General features: G+C 41.1%; 1 protein-coding gene across 2 annotated transcripts in view; it reads left to right on the top strand.

Annotated features, from left to right (window-relative positions):
- Positions 1-26473, top strand: part of SPOCK1 (SPARC (osteonectin), cwcv and kazal like domains proteoglycan 1) — a 503870-nt gene that overhangs the window by 308843 nt on the left and 168554 nt on the right. For both annotated transcript variants that reach the window (XM_090064911.1, XM_090064910.1), the window contains exon 5: positions 23091-23223. In XM_090064911.1, coding sequence (XP_089921037.1) covers positions 23091-23223 — 133 coding nt within the window. The remainder of the gene's footprint in view (positions 1-23090; positions 23224-26473) is intronic.

The following is a 26473-nucleotide window of genomic DNA, read 5'->3' as shown; positions in this document are numbered from 1 at the left end:
ATCAGCAACTGAAACTTGTGGGAGTACAAGTATCTGTTTTGTAGGAAGGATGGAAGTCCTGGTCGGTGAGAAGGGCCCTTCCTCACCTTAGAGGAGCCTGTTATCGAGCAATAGGATGGACTCGGATGTAAGAGACAAAGGGGTAAATTCTGATTCAGACTTCAAACTTGATGTTCCCCTCTCAGGAGAGCGCCCTGACAAGTGCGTTGTTGGTTTTCCCAGAGTGAATTCCTTGTTGGAGCTATTGTACTTTTGGTAAAGAGTTAAACCTTCAACAGGGTGAGAATTTGACTGTTGGTCCCCACATCGTAACGCTAGTCATTGGGCTATAGAATAAGTATCTCTGTCTCTGGTCCAGTGTGTATTCGATTAATTATATAATATAGAACAACTCTAGTGGGAAAGAGCAAGATAGAGATTAACTCCCTATATCCTGGTGATTATGGCACTCATCTGAGATGTTGAAAGATAGAAGAGAGGAAGAAAAACCCATCTGGAATAGGAATAGTCTGATGGCCTCCAAGGTTCAAATTCTTATCTCAATTCAGTGGAACAATATCTTAAACCATGATTTCCTATGCCCCTAGTATAATCACTTGGCTCTACTGGGATGAGGCATGTATGCACCTCTGGTTTTCCCAGAAATACTTTGCAAAGTCTTGCTTTCACCAGGAGGCAGAATGGGAACATTTTTGAAATCTCAAACATTGGTGTGGTGGCAAAACCTTTTACTGCCCAGCATGGTTATGTCATAATACAGCACTTCCTTTTCATCTGAAAGGAAGAGTAACCTTGGTCTACTGTTATGACTCTCCAGTGGGCAGTCTGTGAGAGTGGAGTAAATTATGACTGACTGGATCAGAGGATTGGCTACTTGTGTTGATAATATGACAAGTTCATTTTATATTAGGGGCGTGCAAACTGTTTCCAGCATGTAGCTAGCTCCAAGTGACTTGAATGTTCAATTATAAAATTATAAGTAGAGAAAATAAGACATTGTTTTCTTCCACAACTGTCTCGAGAGACTAAATATGCTTTCGTTCGTGGTAAAGTATCAGGGGACATTTTCTCTTCAGCGTTCATTATTCAGAATTGAAATGGCATTGCTGCTTTCATAGTTTGTTATTTTATCTGAAAAATATATCCCGTGTTTCAAGTGGGGATATCGATGAAGCATACTGGCTCGTCGGTCTAGGAGATGGAGTCCTCTTTCTTGGCCCTTTCTGACTTCCACTGAAGCCAGCTACAAAACTTCTTGTTTTCCTTATTCTCTGATTTTCCATTGTGTCCATCACCACCGTGTCAGGACATCAAATGGACCAGGATTGAGGTCTTTTTCTAGAGGTCATTAGCAGTAGCATCACAGCCACTCAGAATTTCCTTTTTGTTAGACCACTTCCTTTATATCCTGAGCAAGAAGCAATTTCTATGCTTATTTATCAACTTTGGTCTTTTCAGAGAAAAAGCAAATGCTTAAAACTGTTTATTGTAGCAGTTACTGGCTCCACAGCACCTAGAACAAATGTCCCCAAATCCTGGGAATAGTTAGTGATGTGATCACTCTGGGCATCCTAATATTTTGGCTATGCCGTGTGTTGACTCTAGCGGCAAAATTTACACTCCTCAGAATAAATACTCTCTGACAGCTCTCTGAAAGCCCCCGTGTTTTCCTCCTGTCCAGCCTGCCCAGAAGATGCACGCTTTGAAAAGAAATGATTATGTCCCCTTAGTCAGGGCTTGTGTTATCTCTCACATTTGAGTCAACATGGCCCTGTCCAATCTGACACGGTTTTAAAATAAAGAACAACTTCTTCAGCTTGCGGCTCTCACAGCCTTGTGCAGTTTCAAACCAGTACAACTTGATCAAAAAGAAAAATAGCCCGAAGGGCTGAAGCATTACAGTGCAGTTCATTGCAATCCCAATTATTTTCACCTGCATAATATAGCTTATATTTTATTTATTGTTGAAAAATGTGTGTATTTGTCATTCCTGCACTGGGAAAAAAGATATTCTTACCTCTTTACTTCCCTCATACTTGACTGCAGTGCTGTATTTTAGATGGATGATAGTCTCCTGACATTTATGTTTAGGACTATACCAGCTTTCTATTGTAACCCCAAATCTGACCCAGATGGAACCAGTTGTACCCAAATCTCTTGCCCGTGTTTCTCTGTATCATTTTTGAGATGGCATGTGAAGAAAGAAATCCATTTTTTTCCCTTTTGTAAGATCATTCCAAGTTGGTTAGAACATTGTGCTTTAGACGGTTCTCAGCCACTTCATTTTTAAGGAGGTAAACCTCCAGGCAATATTTATTTCCCCAGTTCTGTTTTAAAGTAAAGCTTTAACTGAAAGTGTAGGGGGGCTGTAAGGAAGAATAGTCCAAAAACGGGAACATGTGTAGCAAATTTGGGCCATTTTTCTGTTTCTCCTCCCATCTTGCTCCAAGAGTTGGACTGTTCTGTAGGCTGTAATTTGTGGCTTGCTAGTCCCTTCAAACTCAGGTTTCACAATTCATCAGTAGAAGAAAGGTTCCGCAAAAATGTAGGTGCCTCCATGATACTGGCCCATCTGCTTTTACTAAACTAGCTGAGGTGTGCTGGTTTTGTGTGTCGGTGGGAAATTGCTCTTTCATCCTGGAGATTTCAAACAATTTTCCCATCCTGAAATGGAGTTCCCAGTCCAAAAGGGAACATTTTTGTGTCCTGACAAACCAAAAAAAAAAAGGAATGTAATTTGGGTCCAGCAAAACTTTTTGGTGCAGTAGTTCTAGAATATGTAGTGTTGAGTCTGACTTTGTTTCTTTAAAAAAAAAAAAAAAATCAAAACAGTTTTTAGCATTAAATAAGTTAACGTTTGAAATGAAATGAACATTTCATTGGATCATATCCAGTAAGTTCAGAAACTGAACAGAAAGATTCTACTGGCCCCAAAGTGCTGCTGACAATCAGGGTTCAGGGCTATGACTAGTGTAGGAGGAGTAAGCAGGCTGGGGAATTAATTTTAAAAAATATGGTCAGTACAAAGTATGACATTTATGACCTTTAACTTGTTTTCCTTCCTGTTCAAGTGGACTATGGTCCTTAAGCTAAAGATATATTGGATATTGTTAAAAAAGAGGGTCGTTATAAATAAAGAGCCAATCTGGGATATGTATTAGTAGGCTGCCGGTGAACTCCTTGACTGCTTGACTACCTTGTGTCTCACAGGCCACCTACAGTGCATATCAGGTGCCTGCTGATGCATACTCTGTTATGGCTTATTGCAACACTATATTGCATTTATGTAGCTATTAAAAAGATAATGAACTTCTCATCCAGAATCATACTTTATAGTGCTTAGCAGACCAGGGTAATTTCTAGTCATGACACTTTTGTTTCCATAGCCTGTCACAGCTCTATCATGATATTATCCATAAGACAATGTTAATAAATATGTTCTGTGTTGAGGATGACAGCTGGGAATGTTGTCTTGTTAATTTACCTGACCTCCATCTTCCAGCTTTGATTACCACTCAACCCATCTTCTTTCATTAAGTAAAATAAAAATGTCTAATTAATTGGCTGTTATCAGCAGTTAGCACCAGCTACAAAAGACTAATTAGCTTTGGTAGTAAAGCAGAATGTTGAATGGTTCAAATTTTACTTGTTTACTCGCTTTGGCAAGACATTAAGAGACTATGGTTACTTTGCAATCAGAAAAATGACAAAAACGTACCAGTCCTACCCTTCAGTCTAATATCCATCCTTTGACCTGGCAATAACTAGATGTATCATAAGATTAATGAAATTCTCTATTTTCTGTATGACTTTCTGCCTATTCCTTGTATATCCTAACTCTGTATTTGCCTTTTTGCTGGGTATTACATTGTGAACAAAGGCAGTTTTTGTCTCAGGTTATAGTAAGTTAAGTTGTATAAATAGTTCAAGTTAGTCATTTCATTATGCATCTCCTTCCATTTCTCAGTGGCAAATTTTATCTACCATTGTGCATTTCATTTACCTTATGTTAAGTCCTCCTCAAGTTCCTCAGAGACTTCTGTAGTCTTGACTAACCTAGTTGACCAGAAAAGAGTAGTTTTGGAGTAGGTAATAGTCTAACATCTTCCATCCCAAAAATATGGAGCTTAATTATTTGGTGATTGCCGTTAGCAGTGTATCCATACTTAAATCTTCCATCTCCTGTGTTTTCTTTTTACCTAAAAGTTTAGAACTTTATGGTAAAATTCAAATTAAAGAGTCCAGGTCAGAGACACAGGAACATGCTACCCTATGGCAAGCCAAACTGTCCTAATTTTTGAAGTGTCTATGTGTGTGTAAGCCATGAACAAATAACACAACCTTTAAAATTTTTGAAAACTCATTTGTACACAGCTGTCCCCATTAGTGGGCACAGCTGTTACTGGGACAGCAGCTGAAAGGAAAGATTGTGAGCTCATTTTTGGCCATGGGAAAAGAAGAGGCAAGAAAGTGGTGGCAGTTTTATGAAATTCTTGAATAAGTCAACAGGATTTTGGATCACATGTGGGAGGAGAAGGCTTGAGGAAAGAAGTCAAAGGTGGCGATCGGGTGGAAGTTTGCAGACACTGGGATCAGGTAGGGAAGAGAAGTAACATTCTTCAGGAAGAAAGATGGCAAAGTTGAAAGAGAAGAGCATCATTTTATAGTGGAGGAGACTGGCATGGTTCCCTGTTTTCAGAGATATCCAACAGCATGGGAAAAGATTGGGGGGAAAGGGTGTGGTGAACCAGAAGCAGTGAACCAGGAATAGAGTGTGTGTGGAAGGGGGAGAAGGTTGGAAGGGAGGGAGTTGATGAGCAGAAGAGCACTGCACTGAGAAATGCTAATCAGAAAGTGGGAGTTATGCAACTGCGAGCTCACTAAGAAGCAGCAAGGTACAGGGTTCACAAGGCCTGAAGAGTGGTCATCCTTTCAGTGTTTATGGATGAGAGTTGACTCAGGATTAGGCCCCGAGTGACAGATGAAGTGGGACACTAAAGGATTGGCTGAACAACAACATGAGTGGAAGTCACCATGGGCAAGAGTAGGAGATTGAGAGGCAGAAGACAGTGGGAGTGTCAAAATCATAGGAAAGCATAGATGAGGAATCAGGTGCATGGAAGATAGTGGGAATATGAAGAAGAAGGGGAAATAGTAATGGAGTGCAATTCAAGCGGGGGAAGGCTTGGTTTGGAAATGGTGAGGGACCCTACTTTTTCAATTTACTTTTCCTCTCCTTAGAGCATTGCCTGTTTCTTATAAAATCTCTGATTTATCAAAAAGAGGTGTTCAAAATATAATTTTTTCAAAACCTGTAATGCACTCCAGTTATTTATACTATCTCTAAATATATCACTGGCTGAGTCCCACTGCTTTTTCACATAATAAAATATGCCTTTGTAGAAGCTGCCATAAAATGCTGACACTTTCAAAAGCATGAATATATGGCAATACTGCATTTTAGTGGCAGCATGAGTCTCCATAGTTAGGGTAACATCTGGAGCAGCATATCTGAAGAATATGGAAAGGGTGCTGCATAACTTTGTTGGCCAGACATCATGATTCAAGGTCACAGGAAAGAGAAATTTTAATACTTTAGGATTATATCAGGATTCTTTTTTCCCCCTGCAGTTGGTGTGTTTGTCTACAGCTTCTGAGGTATTTGAGGATGATGTTATCACTAAGCAATTTTGCCACTTACTATCACAAGACAGTAGGGTTGTGCGAAGCTTCAGGTGCTGATTCGATTCAGAGGAGATTCAGTCTGATTCAACGGCCAAACCTCCAAATCCAAATCAAATTGGGAGAACAATAAAAAGGTCTAAATTGATTCGAAGGTCCCCATCCCCTGCCTGATCCCCTGAGCGCCTCCTGACCCCCGCCCACTATCCCAGCCCCATCAATGGCTGCCTGCTCTATGAAAAAAATAGAAAAAGCCCCACATTCACCGGGTCCTGCCAGGTGGGGGTGGGGGCAATCTCCATGTTCCCGCGCTATGTGGGGGACTCTGTCACAAGCCCTCATCCCCCTCCCACTCTCCCAGCCCCTTCAATGGCTGCCCCACCAGGCCCCAGCATCCAAGCTCTTTAAAAAAAAAAAAAGCCCCACACTCACTGGATGCTGCAGCTACTATCTGGGTTTCTGGGGGCTCATGGCAAAGACCCCCATGCAGCATGGGCCGATGGAGTGCAGCAGGGATCATGACCTACCTGGTGGTAGTGAGTGCCAGGTTTTTTGTTTTTTTTTTAAAGAGCTCAGACATTGAGGCCAGGTGGGGCAGCCATTGACAGGGCTGGGAGAGTGGGTGGGGGCCCATGGCAGTGGGGACTGCCCCCCTTCCTGGCAGGAGCCAGTGAATGGGGTCTTTTTTTTTTCTTTTTTTTTTTAAAGAGCTTGGATGCTGGGGCCAGGCAGGGCAGCCACTGACACAGCTAGAAGGATGGGTGGGGGATCAGGCCTGTTTCATTTAGAGATTCGGCCAATTCAGTGGCAGCCGAATCGATTTGGAGGACAGTGATTCAATTTGGTGATTCGAATCACTGTCCCCCAAATTGGCTGAATCCGAAGTGAATACTAGCTGTTTTGGACAAGCGTGCTAGATAGGATTGTGTCAACTCAGTACTAGGGGCTAATGGGATTAGTTAAATTCAGCCTGTTGGCTTAGGGCATTCCACAGCTGTCATTACCTCGCATTAGAAGTAACCAGCAACAAGTTAGTTAATGTCCTTGAAGGTCTCATTTGGAGACTGGGAATGAGGTAGCTCAGTTCTAGTATCAGATGGCCAGGCACCAGTGATTATGTTTAAAACGCCAGTGGAATGCTCCAGCACCCATGATATTGGAACTGAGCTCTGTAAATCAAGAGTGCTGAATAAGCAACAGGACCATTAGCCTGGTTTGCTGCTAAAAAGAATCAGATTTTAAACTTACTCTGCTCTTTGTAACATTTACAGTGGATGTGATTACCATATGTTGCTAACATTCATTTTATTCTGATGTGGAAAACTGCTTTCTCAATTTTTTTCCCCCAACCTAACCTTTAACATCATATTGTGACTGCACTCTAGGGGAAAATTGATTATTTTTCTATGCTCTATTGTTTTGACAGGCTGGATAAGTCTCTCTCTGTACAGAAATCATATATGAATTATGTGGCAATGGGCACTAATTGTAAAATTCCCTATAGCTGAATCTGGTGTTGCCTTCTTGAGAATTTAATAAGCCTCCCTCTTAATAAAAGGTGTCAGAAGGGGCAAGCATTTTGCTAGCACAGCTTGTAACTAATTGTTTGTACCACAGTACTGTGTGTATGCAAGCCAGAAGTACTGTGCAGTAATTTTAAAAAAGAAACATTTGGTTTAGTGCCTTAAGGGCAATGAATTATTATTATTTTATAAAAAATGCATTTGCTTTCTTGTCACTACCAGCAATATGTCAGTTTCCGTGAAGATTGCTTATTATTCGCCGTAGGAAGAGAACAATCAACATAATGAAGCAGAACATGGTGGAGCTGAATGTCTAAGGATGCTGTTTTTTGGCTGAAGTTGCAAACGGGCTTTAGAGCTTTGTGTGAGGCCCCATACTTTAAAGGGATGAGGTTCCATCAAGTATACGAACAAGGAATGTGTTGTCTGTAATCAGTCATTGTTCATTCCAGCAGTGGAGTTAGTTCAGCTACAAACATTTTTGTGAAATTAAAAGGATGTTGAGATGATGCAGAGCTAGGTAGGTGTGAGCCACATTCTTCTGGCATTTCAAGCCATTCCCAATTTTCAGCATCTTCATGTACAGGTTAAGTACTATGGAGGAGCGGTGGAGATTTATGGGAGGACTTTGAGGATAGAGAAACAGTTGCCTGCGATGCCTCTCTGTGCTTGCTTGAAGAAAAATGACTGTTTCCAGAAATTGCTGCTTGGAGGTGGGGCCAATATCTTCAACCACTGCTGGTATCAGATGCAGCAGAAAAGCCCAAGATTTAGGAACATTGGGCATGTCTACATGTGCGCACTTAATATGCATTAGCCCAGGTTTGGGAGAATTAAAAACGTGCATCTACATGTGTACGCCCTTAATGTGCCTTAAAAATGATGATTTTAGGCTATACGAGCCTAAATTTGATAGCTGCATAAAGCAGCTATCAAATTTATGTGTAATTTGCTAAGTCACATTAGTGAATCTGTAGACACACTAATGCGCATTAATTCGGTGCGGGTCAATGGATAAACACCATGTTAATTCATATTAGCGCTTCTGCACATGTCCTAATACAACTTAGCAATTCATGCCTATATTTAATGGCCTCAGTAGGCATTAGTGTGTCCACATGTACACACGTGCCTAAATCACCTTAAGCAAAGGTGCATTAAGTTTAGACGCATATAAATACACAAGTAGACATGCCCATTGAGTAGCAAGTACATCCTCCTTCTTCATACCTCCTAAGCAACACAGGGCTGAGTTTTAGAGATCTTCACTAGTATCCTGGTAGTGGTGTCAGGAGTTTCACCAATAGTACCCTGGCAGTGGTGTCATTCTCCTGTCACTTAGGAGTCTCAGAAAGAAGCTGCAGCCTCCTTCAAGTCCTGTAGTACTTTCCTCTGTGTTTGCTACCTCACAACGTCTCTTGTTGAACTCAAATGGTGCAAGCAACTCACTAAAACCCCTGTTGGAAAAACAGTACTTGACTCTGAAGAGAAGAGAATAAAGTGGTAGAAGGCAAGCAAAGTAGACAGGAAAAAGGCTTTTTCTATAGATTTGGCAGACTTGCAAGTCACCTTGATTAAAAAAAAAAAAGAATTATGCACTTATAAGCTCAGCAGTCTATATTCCACACAAGGGATGGCTGTTGAAAGCACAGAAGAAACTATAGACCATCCTTTTATTACCAAGGATTGAAAAAACAAGCACCAACACTGCATTGAGTTTGCTTCATGTGACACTGCGTGGCCGACTGTTCCAAGCTATTGCAGCTCCTGGGCCGTGCAACATGCACTATTCTGAGCTGCCCTAACGGAGAGCACTACAAACTGAGGGACTCAGGCAGGAGTCAGCAACCCCCAGCACGTATCCTGAGCACGGCCCGCGAGGCCATTTTGCTCAGCACACCGGCTCTTAAGTGGCACGGGCTGTTAAGCAGCTGCTGCCAGCCACGGAGCCCAGGCTGCTCCCAGCAGGTGGCTGAGAGGCTGCAAGCCCTGCTGCAAGCAGACTGGGCTCCGTGGGCCGGCTGCTGCTGGGAGGCTGCAAACAACTGCTCCGGGCTCTGGCATGTCGGCACTCCGGCATCTTCCGAGGTAGACATTGTGGTTTTTTCAGCACTCCATCCCAAAAACATTGCCTACTAGAGAGAGGGTTTCAGCTGCAGTTATGGACTCCCTGATGTCTTTCCACCTCCCTGGAAATGTCAGACTCTTCATGTTATTTTTCATAGCTTTATGTCTGAAATTTTCTTTCGTGTTAATATAAAAATAATGATAAAAAGAAAAATAAATCTCTTATGGAAATGTTTAGAATCTGTGGGGTTTACTCAGCAGACAAAATTGTCTTTAAAAAAGAGCAGGTTATTTTTTCTCTCGGAGCACCTTGCCCGTTTTCATGCCTGTGCAGTGCTAAAGTGTACGCAATAGGTCCAAAAGTTGCCAATCATAAAGCAATTGTGATTGAAAAATAAATGGCCTGCAAGCACAAGAATGTGTTCTTCGTAACAAAGCAAGGTGGCCTTTTTAAATTGGATTTTATATCTTCTGAAGTATCCAGAGGCAGAAATCCACATACCGCACTAACAACCTCCAGCAGTTCTCAGTCTGCTTAGATTCAGGCCAGGAAGAAGTATTAAGACCAAGTTATAACACCTTAAAAGGATGTCGGCACTGAAAAAAAGATCCTTCGCTGTTGCAGAGCCAGTGAACCCTACAATGAGAATTCAGTGCCAAACTTCAACTGTGACTAATGCTATAAATAGGTTAGATGGGTACAGTGCCTATATTTAAGGGCCACATGAGAAGGCATCACTCTTCAGGGAAGTCTGACTCAACCAGAATTTATTCTGCTGGATCCTGGAGATCACATGTTATAGTATAAAACCTTTCGGAGGTTGTGGCATATTCCACAATCATTGGCTTGCCCGTTATCTTTTCAAGGTAGTTTGGGCCTATGCACTTTCAACGGTAGCTGTTCCTATATTCTGTAGGGATTCCCCAAATACCTCAGGCTCTCCTGTATTTCGGACTTCCACCTTCAGCACCGTCCCCCTCCCCAGTGGAAATCCCGGTGCATGTCATTGGAGTGTTTCGTCTTGTAGGAACAGTAGTTTTGAAGCCTACCTGCCCACTAAAGATAGTAGTTTTAAGCCATGGCTCTTAGCTTCTACCAGTGAATCTACTAGAGGACCGTCCATGACTTTTCCAAGAGTCTTTTTTCCTACCAAACAAGTTCCTATACCCACAGATGCACCATTTCCTATTTCCAGCTGCCACATTCTGCCGTTTAAGGTACCTGCTCCCATCTCCTGTAGCCGGAAATTGGAGAGTCTTCTCCCTCCCTCCTAAACCTTGATAAAAAATAGGTCTTTTCCACTTTTCTGAGGAGGCAGGAGCAAGGTTAATTTAGAATTGGTTTCCTGACTGGGGTTTCATATGTGGTACCAAATTTGCCTCTGGTATGACTCCTTTGGCATCATTGGTTTGAAGTTCAGAAGCAACTGGAAATCCTATTAGCATTTTCTGCCACAAGCTATTTGTTGTAGAAGCAACTTGTGAGTAGTACTTGCACTGCTAGGAAGGGGCTCTGGTCAGCACAATGTACCACTGTGTATCTTCACATATATATGGACAGTCCTGGATATGATGGCCATTTTTTCAGTTGCTGCGTCAGGCCTGACCTGCATGGAGATAATTGTGCAAGAAGCAACAGTAAGATGCTAATAGCCACTGCCCGCTCAGATAATGAAGTGATGGAGTTACAGTGCTCCAGTTGGGATGGTCCACAAACGTATAGGAAGCTATTTAGCTCAAGCTATGTCTGTGTCTCTTTCAGACCTGAGGACAGACACTGTGCGCCCCCACATTTGTCAAACTTCTCTGCCAGCTACACAGTTTGTCCATTAAAACATATCACAAAACCCCTCTGGCCTCAGATAACTGAGTCATTGCTCCTCATGCAATCCTGTCAGCTCCCAATCCCCGTTCAGTGGGATGGTGCTGAAAGATCGCACAGATCTACACATTATTATTCTTTGTACAAGAGAGCATAAAATCCAGGTGAAGAAATGACTTCTTTATGTCTACAGTCATTTTACAATGTTTGTATTAAATGAAGAGATTGCGTCTAATTCAAAGGCATAGTATCCTTTTTATCAATATAATACAAGTAGACTATTTTCTTCCCACAACTGAAATATGATTAAATGATTCTGGTGGTGGCTCAAGGTATAAGCTGTACTCATAAAAAATTTTAAAAGGTTGTAGAAATGAGTCTTAGCTCTGAGCTCCAGTACAACAAAAATGATATAAAGAGAGAACATAGCATTGGCATTTATACTGGCGAATTCCAAATCTGTCATTCTCTACCTCAAAACTATGAGAAACCACTTACTTACGGAGTGGGAAGACAGAAACAGGCCAAGGACTGCTGGGTCTATCTTTATAATGATACACTTCCTTAATGGGACAGAGAAAGGACAGATCCTTCATTTCAGACTGGCTCCTTCTAACAATGCATCACTTCACATGTGCAATATGCTTAAGTCTGTCTTAACTCTCAAAACTTTGTCTAACTTTTCAGTAGAAGTAAATCCTTCTGGAAGAAAAAAATCTGGGACCATTGTCCATCCAGCCTTTTTTTTTCCTTTTTTTTTACTATTTGAACAAAGCTCAGTTTCTTAGTAATATTGATCACCTGTTTGACATGGAGCTCATGCATGTTGGCTGGCAGTAAACACTGGTTTCGAAGGAAGAAATGATGGAGTTTGTCCTGTGGTTCAAGAAGACTATGTTTGGGCTCCCACTGGTCGGGAAGCTTTCCTGCGGGGTTCAGAAAGGAGGAGGGGAGGCAGTTAGGTCCATTCCAGAAACCAGTGTGTGTGTAACTTCTGCCCCTAGCCAGTGATTATTGCTCCTGAGTCCCATTTCCACAGACTATATATCTGTGAACTATAGGGGAGATTTTCAAAAGCACCTAAGTATGTTTGAAAGCTAATATTTTCATTTTCTATTCTGCATATAATTTCTGTGACTGAGTGAAAAGTGCAGTGATTTAAAAAATGAAAACCCAAGACATTTCACTCTGCAAGGGACCAAATGAGGAATTTTAACATTCGCAAAGCATTGCACCCCCTCCCTCACTTCTCTGAAATGAAATGCAAGCAAAATTCATACCATTTTGCCAAGGCTTTTACTATCAACTCGAGTCCATCGTCCACTAGGAAGCGAATCTGTCCAAATTTTTCCAACCAGCCTTGAACTCTTGGGAGCCAGGTAAGAATCTTAGCTGGGCGGCTGTCATCTTTGCAGCAGTGTGAAGAGGTACACTTCTTATGCAAGCTGCAGTAACACTTTGCGCTAAACTCTGCTGCTGTTGTGCTTATGTGGCACCCCTGGAAAGTATATATTTCACAAGAAGGAGAACTGATACCAACCCTTGTCTTTTAACTTGTGATCCTTATGATTTTTTTTTTAAACGCTCTGCCTTTATTTGCAGCTGACCTTCGAAATTCCACAGGGAGAAAGTCCTCAGCTAAAGATGCCATAAAACCTTGTTCCATCCCAGGTTAACTGAGTTATAAACTCTTGAAAAACACCATTGACTTCCTGTTTGCTTTCTTTTGGAAATTCTCTTAGTACTGCTAAATTAGCAGCCAAACCAAAAGAGCACGGCTGCTACCCAAGGCTTTCAGGGCCCCACGTTGCCAGAGCACACACATGGATACATTCCCACCAAGAAGCTTCAACTCCAGTTGGTTCTTTTGGGTTTGGTCGTAATACCAATAAATGCTGCTACACACCCAGTACTATGGAGTGCATTATTTAGTCAGTAGAAAAGTGTTTGATGGAATCAGGTTCTTTTTTTGTTGCCTGGTTTCCTTGAAAACATGATTCTAGTGGAATTGTAGACTCATAGAAAATTAGGGTTTGAAAGGACCTCAGGAGGCCATCTAGTATCCAACCCCCTGCTTAAAGCATGACCATCCCCAGCTAGATCTTCCCAGCCAAGGCTTTGTCTGCCTGAGTCTTAATAACTTCTATGAATGACGATTCCACCTCCTCTCTGGGTAACCTGTTCCAGTGCTTTACCAGCTTCTTGGTGAGAGAGTTTTTCCTAATATCTAACCTAAACTTCCCTTGCTGCAGCTTGAAACCATTGCTCCTTGTTCTGTTGTCTGCCGTCATTGAGGACAGTCCAGCTCCATCCTCTTTTGAACGTCCTGCCCCCCCCCAGGGAGTTGAAGACTGCTATCAAATCCCCCCTCAGTCTTCTCTTCTCCAAACTAAATAAGCTCAGATCCCTCGTAAATCATGCTCCCCAGCCCTATATCCATTTTAATACTTGTGTGCTTACAGAGTGATTGCTGTGCTCTTCCCCTGTACTCCATTGAATGTTTGACTAGGTAGAATATTTTTTGTTTCCTTTTCAGTGAACTAGGTCCTTCATTTGTTAACCAGAAGACTGAGGTTCTCTCTTCATCTATAGACTAGGAATAGTAGTTGCTGTGTCTTTACAGGGGTTCCCTACAATGTGTCCTTGGCTTGGTTTGGGGTGTCTTATTTCTAGAAGGAAAAGAGTAATGTAGTTTATGTGGCCCATTCAGTCTATGGCCCTGGTTACTTGCTTTCGTGTCTTGGTGAAGGTCCACTTCAAATTAAACTTAGACCACCAAATCATATCCTCTAGAAATGTGAGTGACTACTGATTTCTTGCGTCTTCACCATATTTCATTTTGGCAGAAGGTTGAGTACCTTAACTGGGACTTTTACAATATTAAATATATAGGCTTTCTGTAAATTTAACCTCAAGGCTGAATTTCCTGGCTATTTGAGGGATACAACATTTTTGCATTTGACCTGTGCTTTCATGAAGGCTTGAGTCTGGAACTGAGACAAAGATGCAACCCGCAGAAAGAGAACTGGTCTCTCAAGACGTAGTGTTCCACTTTGACCGAGTCCATTATCTGGTAGCAAAAATAGGCAGATTATAAACATTTTTATTAACTAATGCAAATTATTAGTTAAACACAAACTACTTCACATACAAGAGACTGCACATTTTAAATGAACTGGTTTGGTTGTTTTAAAAAAGGATCGCTGTAACTACATTCATAAAAAAACCTCATGGATTTATAGTAGAAATCTCAGGTTCATAATCTTATTTCATGTTTGAAGAGGAGAGAGGTATTTCTCTATAGTATTTTATGCACCATTTTTTAACGAATATTTTATTTTAAAGGCTAAAAATATCATAGGATGAATGCTATTGTGACGTTAGACCTTATGTATAGTCAGTCTGAACTACATGCATTTTGCTGTTTGTTTCTTTATTAACATTAGTGTTCCTTTGGAAGCAGACTTGAATTTGCTGCTGTAAAAACAAATGCAATAACATAAAAACGTGAACTTGGTGGCTTATGTAATACTATTGACATGTTAGTTATTTTGAACCAACCTTGCTTTGATTAATATTAATTGAAATGGGAAATCATGTTGTCTATTGATACCATTTCCCACTTAAAATGATTTCTTTGTTGTTTTTCCAAGTTATTCAAGTAATTATATTATGCAGCAAAATTATACAGCTAGTTAAAGCGTAAGTCCATGTTCTCTGATAGGCTGTCGTCTCGACATTAAACTCTTATATTTTTTTATTTTCTCATTACATATTACAAGGTTTTAAATTTTGTGCTTTTCTAAACAAGGTTGTCTCTCAAGTACATCACAGTTCATTTCATGGCAACTTTCCATGGAGACTCCAACCGTAGGGAACTGGTGACACCAAAACGTGGCTCCGATTCTTGTCCTCTGCCTGATAAATAAAAAAACGAACAGGAAATGATTTTTATTCAAGGGGTTAGAGATTACTAGAATCTTCCATATTTATTCTGCACATAAAGATACTCCAGACTCTCTACCACATTTTGTGGAGACCGCTCCACAACGTCTTCTGTACCCTCCACATTGTAGTAGTTGGTGAAATCTGTTTTTTGAAGCTTAATGAAGGGTGATGTCTATTTAGACTGATCCTGTCCATAGTAGAACTGGTCGGACAATTACGTTTCTGTTCCCTTTTGCTGTTTGTAGTAGACAATTGGATTGACTTGCGTGTGTTTTCCTTGTGATGCTCCAAAACTTTACACCAGTGCTCCCACTGGTTTCTAGGTTCTCTGTTCCCAGGTTGCTGTTTTCTTCCCCTAATGATTAGCAGTAGGCCCATTCAGCTGTGAATCTTAAAGCTGATTAGAATCAATTAAGTTTTCAGCAGAAAGGAATAGCCAGCACATTTGTCCATAGGCAGAATGATTGGTGTGGCAATACTTATTCCCAGTGTTTGTGTATAAGCCCTTCCGCTAAGAAAAGATTTGCAGTCTGCCAGTTCACGGTAGCCAATATTCTTGTCTGGGTTTTAATTCGTTTGTTTGGATATTTGATGTGTTCTTAGGGGTTATAGAATTGAAAAACATCCAAGAATCTTATCAAGCGTTTCCAAGAATCACCACTGAAAAACATCCGCTTACTTTTGAAGGATATGTCCTATCTTTAGGAAGTGAGTAGTTACTGCCATTTTGATGTAAACATGAGACGGACTGAGTTACAGTCATTTCAGAATATCAGCTTCTGCTCTTTGGTTGAGCTACTGACTAAAATGAATTTGACTTTCCTCAAGTAGAATGACATTGCATGCTATTGCTTCTGACAAAACCTTACTTTTTAAATAATATATTTGTTTTTGAAACACACATTAACCCCTACAAGTGAGAATGCTGCAGCTGTACCATGAACTGAGCCACAACTGCAGCAGCAAGCAGCCCAGGAAATTTCCTGTGTGCAGCCACCTCTTCATTATGCATGTTAAACAAATTGCTATTAAAATGCTAAGTTGCATTTGCTGTGTGAAACAATGAAAGGCTTGGAGATTCCTCTATTCCTAAAACTCTCTCAATGAGAGAGTAAAAATGGTCTCAACATCAGAAGAAAGGGAATCTTCAGGAATATGGACCTAACCTGAAAATGAGCTATCGTAAAGGAATACAGGGGAAGGCTACAGATCTAAATAAAAGTAGTTCAAAATCAGCTACACACTAATAGTCATTACAGTGGATAGGATAAAAGCCTACTCTTGCTTTCACACACAAGAATTGTCAGTGACTTCAAGGCAGTTCTGCAGAGAGCAGAATTTGACCCTAAGGCTATATGAGTTTCTATCATTCTCAGTAAACTGGGAGAAAAAACCCCTGGACTCAGTGAGCTGCTGAAGTGACTTAAAATGAATGAACAAATTAAATTATCTCTTTTTCTGATTGAGGATGAGAGGGCAGAGAATATTATTAGCCCCAGAGGAAATCTTACTTTAGAAACTGACCTTAAAATCTGAACTATGTCAGAGATGAGGAATGGAGTGGGGTGTGCAGGGAAGCCAGGCAAAAAAGGGACAAGCAGATGTTCTTGAAACCTCTTGATCTTCCAGAGATGTCTCATGACCACCTTTGGAATGGCATTGGTGGACCAAAATCAGATTTTTAGTACCCTGCATTCAAAAACATCTGGGTTCATTAGACTCCAGCCTAGCAAAATATTTAAGACTGTTTAAGCAATTGAATTACCTCTCTAACCCCAACAGGTTGAAGTGTAATATTGAACATGTGCTTAATAGTTTTGCTAGAATGGAACATAAAGTGTTAATCCTGCAAATAATTATGCAAGTCTCCAGTTGCTACCATAAATTGACCCATATGGACTGCTCACAGTAATAACATCAGGCCCATGTTGGAAGGCTTTGCAGAATCAGGATCAGGGTGTTACTCTAAATTTTAACTGGGGCTGAGAGTGAGACTAATGACCAGTGAGACTATTCCAGTCACAACTCAAAAACTTTATTAGGAAACATAATAGCAAAAACGTATTTGTATTAATAAAGACAGTGCTTACGTAGCCTTGGATTCAAGGGGGGAAAAGGTCCACTGGTCAGGCTTCTCTGTGCCCTGGGGGACTTGTGCTGTTTTGGTTCCTCTTTTTTGCTGAGCTTTGGAAAAGTCCAAACCAGACTTTATGCTTAACACAAGAATTTTCCTATATTTGGTTATGCTTTGAGGCTTTGCCAGTCCTTTTTTGCTTCCTTATGTTTTGTTAATACACCTTATCAATCACTGTCTACAGTGCATGCTTTACCTACGTCATTGCTACATAGGTCTAGTGTAGGTCAGGTTGTAACACATAGCCTGTTACCCATAGCACCTGCTGCAAGGGCCTGCAATGCGTGTATGGCCTTCAAGGGTGTTCCTGAAGACTATGCAATAGAGTAGCAAAATGGGTTTTTGAAAAATAATGTAGTCAGTAGTATGAAAATTCATAAATAAAAAATCATGGGATATTAGTATTCAAGCTTTTTCAGCTGTCATTTATGAATTCCATTTACTCCAGAAGTAGACATTACCTTGAAAAGTTTCTATTCAGCAAGAAGTATAGCAAAATACCATAGGAAGCTTCCTGTGGGTGTTCAAAAGCTAGTCTTTTTAACCCCATGAGATAATATAAATGTCACATATGAGATAACATCCCCAAATAGACAGACATAAAGGAAAGAAAACCTTTTTTTTCTGTAGGTTCTGCTTTCTGACGGATCATATTTTGACTCTGAATTTGTATGCAACTGGAATTGGGCAGGGTTGCTAGATAAAGGTAAATGAATGGGGTTTCTTGTAAAACTGAAAAGACAAAAATCTTTGTAACGGAAACAGCTCCAGAAAATGAGATATTCATGACACTTTTGAAGTTGATAGAGCATGATACATGCTACTTAATTTTTGTGTAGAACAGGGTAATTGTTAACAGCAAGTCACTAAATGACGAAATACTAATTCTAATAGAAATAAGTATTAAATTTAAATTAATATAATCTTGAACCACAAGTGATAAAATTACCTACATTTCCACTAAGTTTCACTGTTTTCTTTGAAATTACAAGTGAAAGAACTGTACACAATAATTTTAGTTAAAAACTGCCACAGACTCTCCATGCAGCTTTAACATTTCCTTAATTTGGAGATTCCAAGGTGAAACTGCTGATATAAAATAAAAGAAGTTAAGTCATACCTAGTTTGAACCTTGGAAGGCAAAATTCATATTGGATCATAAGCCAAAACTTAGTCAAAATTTTTATATTGGCTTCATTTGCTTGAATAAGAATTGAATTAAGTCTTTTTTAACATTTTAAAGCTGAGATTTTCAGCAGCAGCTGGATGACAAATTCCTATTGAAAATTTCAGTCTCAATCATAAATTTAACTGAAGAACAACATTGTGCCTCTACCACCACATCCAGAAAAAATCCAGACCACTGTTCACATAGGTGACTGATAGGGGGAGCATGGGGGGGCACATGCCCCTCCTGACAGGGCCATCCCCCACTGCTGCCACAGCCGGTGGTGTTTGCGGGTGCTCGCCAGCCCTGTCCCCACCACTGATGCTGCCAGTGGCTTCTGTGGGTGCTTGCCAGCCCCATCCCTGATGCCGACGCTGGTTTCTGTGGATGCTGCCCACCACCCCCCCCCAGACTCAGGGGGCACCAGTTGCCCATGACTGTTCACAACTTAACATGTCTCCTGACATACAGTTCAATCAAAGTAAGAAGATTCATTCTCATTAACTCCCTAACTATTCAGTATGCACACCCTGTGCATACATGTGTCCAGGAAGAATTAAGGAGACTAAATGGACTTTGAAGTGTGTCCCAAAGATCCAACACATTTTGGACTTTTATGAATCAAAGATATCAGATATTTCTGGGGGTTCAAAAATGTGAACCTGCTATAGAAAATATCTGGCATTCTCTTTCAACCTGAAAGTTGGTGGCTCAGGTACCTCAAGTCACCTTGGCTGCTAGATCCTAGAAAGGAGGACGTATCTAAGGTAGGTAGCTCTAAATTCAGTAGAGTTTTATATTACACCTGAAAGAGAATTAGAAGCTAATCCCAGCTACAGAACGCAAGTGGGAGTCGCTCCTAAGCAAGCACAGTTTTACTTCTGACAAGTTGTGCACGTTCATGGGGGTGTAGAAAGAGCATCTGATCCAATGTATGAATTAATTGCCTCCAGGGAGAAGATGGATGGAAGCTAAGTGAAAGGCTATAGCTGGCAGGGAATGAGTCATTCCTCAGCCTTAACTCTGTCCAGTTCAGACTGCAGACTAGTAGAAGCAGGCAGGGAGCACTAAAGCTGCTCAAAGGAGAGGAGATTGTACCACCTGTTTATCTTCCATTCCTACTCTTCACATCTTTTCCCAGCACACACAGATCTAGGGTCCAGACTGGTTTGGACCTGGGAATTCAGAACGAAACCAGCGTACAACCTAGGGGTGCCTGCATTTGAAGAATCTAGCCCATCTCTGGTAATTAGTAATGGCAACTCCAGCAGACATGATGGGTATTTGAATGCAGTGTTAAAGTGATTGAAGTCGTTTGTGAGACCTTCAAGATAACAAGGGAATTCTGACTTTGACTGTAGGCTTTCATTTTGGTAGTTTATGATACTGTGACGAGGTTCTTTCTGTGGACACAAACTTCCTAATAGTACTATTTATCACTGTGACAAAGGTTAGTTTAGAAGAAAACTTGAGCCAAAATGAAAGAATAGAATTTTTATTATTTTAAGGGCTGTGTGTGACATTATATCAGAGTCTGGATTGAGTAGCAAATTGCAAACCACAGTGAAATTGCTTTAAAAATGTAGCCATATATATTTTTCTAAAACTGTGATAAAGTCTTTCAGTGATGCCTTGAAATGCATTTCTAGTTCAGCTGTTCTTTGATGTGTTTTATATGATGGTGCAGAAACAAGGTGGCCTGATGGTGGTTATTTTCCTTCATGTCTGCAATGAAACCAATCCCTTGCCCTTACCTAAGCTATTTTGACATGTTAAAGATGAGTATGTGTGGCCAAAACATGTCTGCTTCATTGATAACAACCCTTGTTTGTTGTTTATGAGGGAAGCATTTCATTGGCTTACAACTGTATACTTCTGATAAGTACTTCATACAGTGCACAGCAACAATTTTGTGTTCTTTAGTGATTTAATACAATTCTTGAAACACTGACGAGGCTTGGGAATGCTCACAGTGTCCCCAGGGTATGGGTTCTGTGATGACAGTGATAAGTTGAGTTGCTGTACTGTAGCTGGATTTTTTTTTCCATAATATGAACCCCAAATTTCACACCTGATTTTACATGCACACCTAAGTCTCCTTTTGAGTTCATACTTACATATATATACAGTAGCCATGGATTTGTATAGTAGGCAATCGTCAATCCACTGGATCATAGTGTATGTGTAAGAGGCCTAGTCGCCAAGACCTTTGACACATACACCTTGGCAAGAGTCTGGAGGCATGAAGGCTGGCCATGACCTACCACCCCTCGTTTAAACCATCAAGACAAAATCAAAAGGCCAAACTGAATTCAGACATTCAGTGCCTCAATGGTTATAGCCTCTGCCAGAGAGCAACAGATAATGGCTGCTGACTGCCTAATGCCTCAGCAAGGGTGTGTTTCTATCAGGGTGATGGCTCTTAGACTTTCTCCAGCCACCAGGCAATGAGGGCTAGGGTTTTGAGGCACTCTGTACTTGCCTTACTCTAGAAGATGCAACGTTGTGGTGTTTTGTGGGAGCAAAATAAGGCTAAATAATCAGCTGGTCACCAACATGTTCAAGTAAAGCATCTTTTTTATTATTCCCATGTGAGGTAAATGAGCATGCAGAAGTAGCTGCAAAAGTATACCTCTCTTCTCTAATAATCAAGTTCTGCAAGCCAAAGGGAAATTAGGAAAGTGACTGCTGTTATTAAGAGCTGAATTCAAGCTACACAAGAAGTAGGAAACTTGTCTTCATGTCACAGAGGAGTCCACACCCAACAGAATATTGAAGGGTCAAACAAATCAGATGTAAGTAGGATGTTCAGCCAATGAAAATGTCCTGACAATATCACATGTAGCCAGGACCCTGAGATTTAGCCCAGTTTAAGATATGAGTATTTGTTTTCAAAGTGTTTTGCCTTACAATTGTTCTAATAGGCTTGGGACAGAAATTACACATAAACCGGTATATGTGATCGTAAACTGGTTCAGATCTGTAACACAACAGATGTTCAGTGCACATAAACCACTTGCAAAATGGCCAAAACCAGTAACCATAAGGTAAACCTGGATGGATGTAGTATCGGACTTAACTGATTAGGTTAAATCAGTTTATTGAACTTCTGTCCCAGATCCCCTCCAGATTTAAGTTAACTCACAATCCCCTAGCATCCCAGGATGCCTTGCACCTCCCCTGCACACCCCCCTCATAGGGCAGGTAGGCTAGCCTTGGCCCAGTCTGTCTTCTCCACCAGCTTCTGACCTGACCATGTGGCTGCATTTCCAGTGGATGTGTGTTCACTTGGTTATTGGTTCAATTTACACAGCTTAAACTAACCTGCAAATATTGAATCGATTCAGCCTTAGGCTTTTTGATTGTCTGTATTTAGCCAGCAGGGCTGTGCAAAACTTTGGTCACTGATTCGATCCAGAGGAGATTTGGCCCAATTTGGCAGCTGAATCTCCAAATCCTAATCAAATCAGGAGACCCATTAATCTCTCCAAATTGAATTGAAAGCCTCTGATTCAATTTGGAGAGACTCGGAGAGATTTGACAGCTATAGACACAGTTTTATATGTTTTTTCTACGTACCTCGAGTTACCAGGCACAGCTTATGAACACTGAGATGGTGGGGCAGATGAAGCGTTGCGCGGCAAGGAGGGGTGTCCTCCATGTGCTTGATGGGAGACCTGCCCTTCCCACGGCTTAGCAATTCACACCTCCTGGGTCTGTGGGGGGGGGGGGGGCACCTCGGGTCCCCCCATGGCTGATTGCCGAGCCAAGGTCTGCGAGAGGGTTCCCCACATGCTTAGCAGTGGACCCAGAAGTGGTCTGGGTCTGCCAGCAAATGCATGGGGATGCTCCATCTGCCCCACCATCTCAGCCTTCATGATCTGTGCCTGGTACCTCAAGGTACATAGAAAAAATATATAAACCTGTGTCTATGGCCGAATCACTGATTCTCTGAATCAGAATCGAATCTTCAAATTCACATTTGGCCAAATCGAATTGGGACAGTGATCCGAATCAGCGAATCAAATCCCTCTTTCCCAAATCAGGCTGAATCCAAATCAAATATTGCCCCCTTCACACAGCCCTATTAGCCATATACTCTCAACCTTAATTCTGTCATTAGAGTCATATTTAAGAAGTGTCTAATAGCTTCAGCTTTATATAATCACGTCGGCCTCATCTGACTATAGATGGCTTTGTGTAAGTTATTTATCCGGTCTACAAGAGATTCTGAAAACCTAGCTGTTTTTGTAAACACTTTTGCAGACCGAGTGGGTTCTGTTTAGATGTCCACCTGCCTGATTTGCAAGTGTAGCCAGGTGCAGAAGGACATCTAAATCTTCCCTTGAACCAGCACCTTTTTTAGGCACAAGACAAGGCAGGACTGAATATCAGGCACTGTTCCTCCATTTCTTCAATTTATAAGATAGATATGACAGGATTTATTTTCCTCCTTTCCAAGAATGTTGTGAGGATTGTGTGATACCTATAAATAAAGTTGTTTGACGTGAAAAAAATGTAGTTGCCAAGTGTTATTCATTCAGTACAATACATGAGACTTAGAGAGAATTATCTAAGCATTGTAAAGTGTCTCCTAGAATAGATCCTGTTCTGGGATAGAAGCATATATAGTTAGAGACTATATTCAACTTTCAAAATGTTAAATTAATATAGGAAATAAAAGCCAAGCTTGCACTCCTGTTTTATATAGGCATGTTCCAACAATAGGTGTGTTTTATTTTCCAGCCTTCGGCAAAAGAAAGGAAATCTGGCCCAGAAACATTGGATTGGACCAGCTAATATAGCCAAATGCAAGCCGTGTCCAGCGATGCATGGCAGCCCTGTCTGTGGTTCTGATGGACATACATACACTGCCAAGGTAAATCCTTTTTGCAAATAGAAACTGGGTGATCAGCCAAGTTACCACTCAGAGAAATCACAGTTTTAGCAAATAAGTAGTTATAAAGGAATTTTAGATACCAGTGTTTGATTTCAAATGATGTATTTCTGAATATAAGCATATGCTGATAACTTTACACTTCAAATACTTCTGGAAAACAGCAACCTCTAATTGAATGTACCATTTCAGGAACCTCTTAATTTATGCTCCTCTTACGTTTTAACTTCCCTCCAGTGTAGTAAAATTCTTTAAAAATTGGCAGGGAAATATGGACTTGCAAGTATAGCATTTTATGGGTTAATAGCATAGTAGTTACTAAGCTTCGGTATAGTATTCATTGCCAGATTTGTCCTTGGAACGGCAATGTAATTTGGTAATAACATCATTTTCTGACTGATTTCTCATTGCATGGATAATGTATTGCAGTCTATTTAAGTCCCAGTATTAATACTCTTGTGTTCAATATACAGCATACATTATACCTTAAACAAGATACTTCCATACCTCAGTGGCTTTAAATTGACCCTGTGGTATATTGAAAATACGATTGCCTTAGGGGTTGATTCAATAAAAGAAGCCAGCGCCACAGCCATATTTAATTCAGCAGTCCAAAGCTCACATTGTCAGAATTAAGCTTCCTGCGTTTCATATAGTGCAGTGTCCTATGTTTATACATCATGCTCCAGGCACTGCAAATTATGTCTGGGGAATGGCTCTAACATCTTTGGGGACAGATCCTTCTCTCCTAACTACCAGAGTGAGTCTTGACAGCCGGTAGGCCAACCTTTAAATGTTCAAGATGACCCCCAAAATAAGAAAATCAGAAAATCAAGCAGAAATGCTTGAAGTGTAGCAAAGGAAAACAGGGCATAGTAGTATAGATCAGTGAAACTACAGCTTGTATTCTCTCTGTAGCACCAAGGGTGAAGTGTTACATCCTTTAATATACACAGTTACAGATAATAGCATGCACCATGGCTTGGGCATCTCAAGCACAACAAGCTATATGGCCAAAGGCAGAAACTCTCCTTTCTATCTTGATCCAGTGTGATTTGCAATCATATATGCAGACAGAATGAATGCTCTGACCTGCCTGCTGAACAAAGTGCTTGAAATGACAAGCTAAAATTGGTAACCCACCTTAGGCATCACATAGAAACTTTCATCATTAGTTGGGTGGGGTAGGATAGTGCTGTCAAAGCTGTACATGACTCCCTGATATTTGGGACTGGATCATGTAATGGTGGATTTACTTGAGAAGTCTCTAGTAAATACCATTTTTAACACCAACAGACTCCCCCTATGCCCGAAGAAGGGTGTTTGCACCCAAAAGCTTGCAAAGAGCAAAATTTCCAACTATTTAGTTGGTCTAATAAAAGATACCACATCTACCAAAAGAACCTCGTCTTTCGTTGTATATGCATTCATACTGTTTTTGCTGGCTTAGCTATATCTCTCAGCCAGTGCTCTGGATCTTTTATTTGCTCTTCTGATTATCTTTTATCATTAGCTCCAAACATTTTTTGATACAAAACTGCCAAAGTCGTAGATTCTCTTAACTGTTGTGACTAAGCTGGGAGTCTAACAGCTGTAATGAGACTGTCAAATGACATCTCTTGTTGACATGTTGTTCTGTGAAAGACATACCTCTCACAAGACTTCTTTTGTTGCGTTGGTTGATAGGTATCAGACTTGTGCATAAACACCTCTAACTCATCTTTATCTATTGTCTGTTTAGTTACCAGTTGCTCTTGTCTCTGCCATTGGAAGATACATAGCTACGTTTTTGTCAGACTTTTCAAATGAACCAACTACGTATGGTATACAGCTCTGTTAAAAAGTTGCATCGTTTTTCTAGTCATTGTCCATATTTCCTGCCATTTCCAGAGAAACAGTAGAATAGTAATTGTGATAGCTTGCATTATATACCGCATCACAGAAACCTCATATTTTTCATATATTGTACATATGGTTGTTGTTCTATAATTTGGCTTTGGACTGAAATCTCCTGTGCCACAATCCAAAATCCCTCCACAGCCATGTCAGTCCTATCAACCAAATGCATATGGGTTTGACCTTTATTCATCAGGAAGAAGATCCATTGTAGCAGCTCTTTACTGAGTAGCTCTTTGCAATACGCTGCAACAGTATATAGCTGTAATACATCTTCTGACATGATGCATACAATTATAGTAGGCCACAAAGCATTTTGGGTTCACTAGGAGTGTCCTTTAAAAGTTCTGCTTTGTTGCCCTTTTTTTCAAGGACAACTTTTGGCAAATAAATGTCAAACTGTTAAAAAGAGCAAGCGGAAAATTAGATTTTCCATCCTGGGGGAAATTCTGATATTTTGACATCTGTTTTCATTCAGATTCATGATAAAAAAGAGAATATCAAAATAGATGGTAGAAAGTTTTGGAAAAAAGTATCAGAAAATGCAGAAACATTGTTTTTCAACTCTGTTTGACATTAGCCTATGTCCCCCTCACAGTATTTCAAGAGAATTATGGTCCTGGTGCTTATTAGGCCTGTGCAAAGTGGCTAGTATTCACTTCAAATTTGTCCGATTCGGGAGACAATGATTCGATTCAGTGATTCGAATCACTTTCCTGAATCAGTTTGGCCAAATTTGATTTGGAGATTCAGCCACAGCTGAATCAGCTGAATCTCCAAATCACACAGGCCCCATCCCCTGCCTGCTCTCAGTGGCTGCCCCACCAGCCCCAGCTCCCAGCTCCCAGCTCTTGGGGGAAAAAAAAAGCCCCCACTCACCTGCTGCTGCCAGGAGGCAGGGGGGCAATCCTTGCTGCCATCCAGTGCCCTATGCCACATGGGGGGCTCTGCCATAAGCCCCCTGACCACTGCCCCCCCCCAGCTGCCTCACCCACCCCAGCTCCTAGCCCCTTAAAAAAAAATAAAAAACCCTGACTCACTGACTCCTGCCTAGTGGACGACAGGTGATCTCCGCTGCCTCCCACTACTCCGTGCTGCATGGGGGACTCTTTCACGAGCCCTCAGAAGCCCCAAGGCTGTTGCAGCAGCCGGTGAGTCTGGGCTTTTTTTCTTAAAGGACTGAAAGCTGGGGTGGGCAGGGAAGCTATGGAGGGGTTCATGGCAGAGCCCCCCACGTGGTGTAGGGCAGTGGGGGGGGTAGCAGAGATCACCCCTCCTGCCTGGCAGCACCTGGCTTTTTTTTTAAAAAAATGAGAGCTGGGGCGGGTGGGGCAGC

Source organism: Crocodylus siamensis, chromosome 10 (genome assembly GCF_052110815.1).
Source record: "Crocodylus siamensis isolate JL-2025a chromosome 10, ASM5211081v1, whole genome shotgun sequence".
In the NCBI taxonomy this organism is placed as follows: Eukaryota; Metazoa; Chordata; order Crocodylia; family Crocodylidae; genus Crocodylus; species Crocodylus siamensis.
The sequence above is the reverse complement of the archived record's forward strand: the minus strand, read 5'-3'. Positions and strand labels throughout refer to the sequence as shown.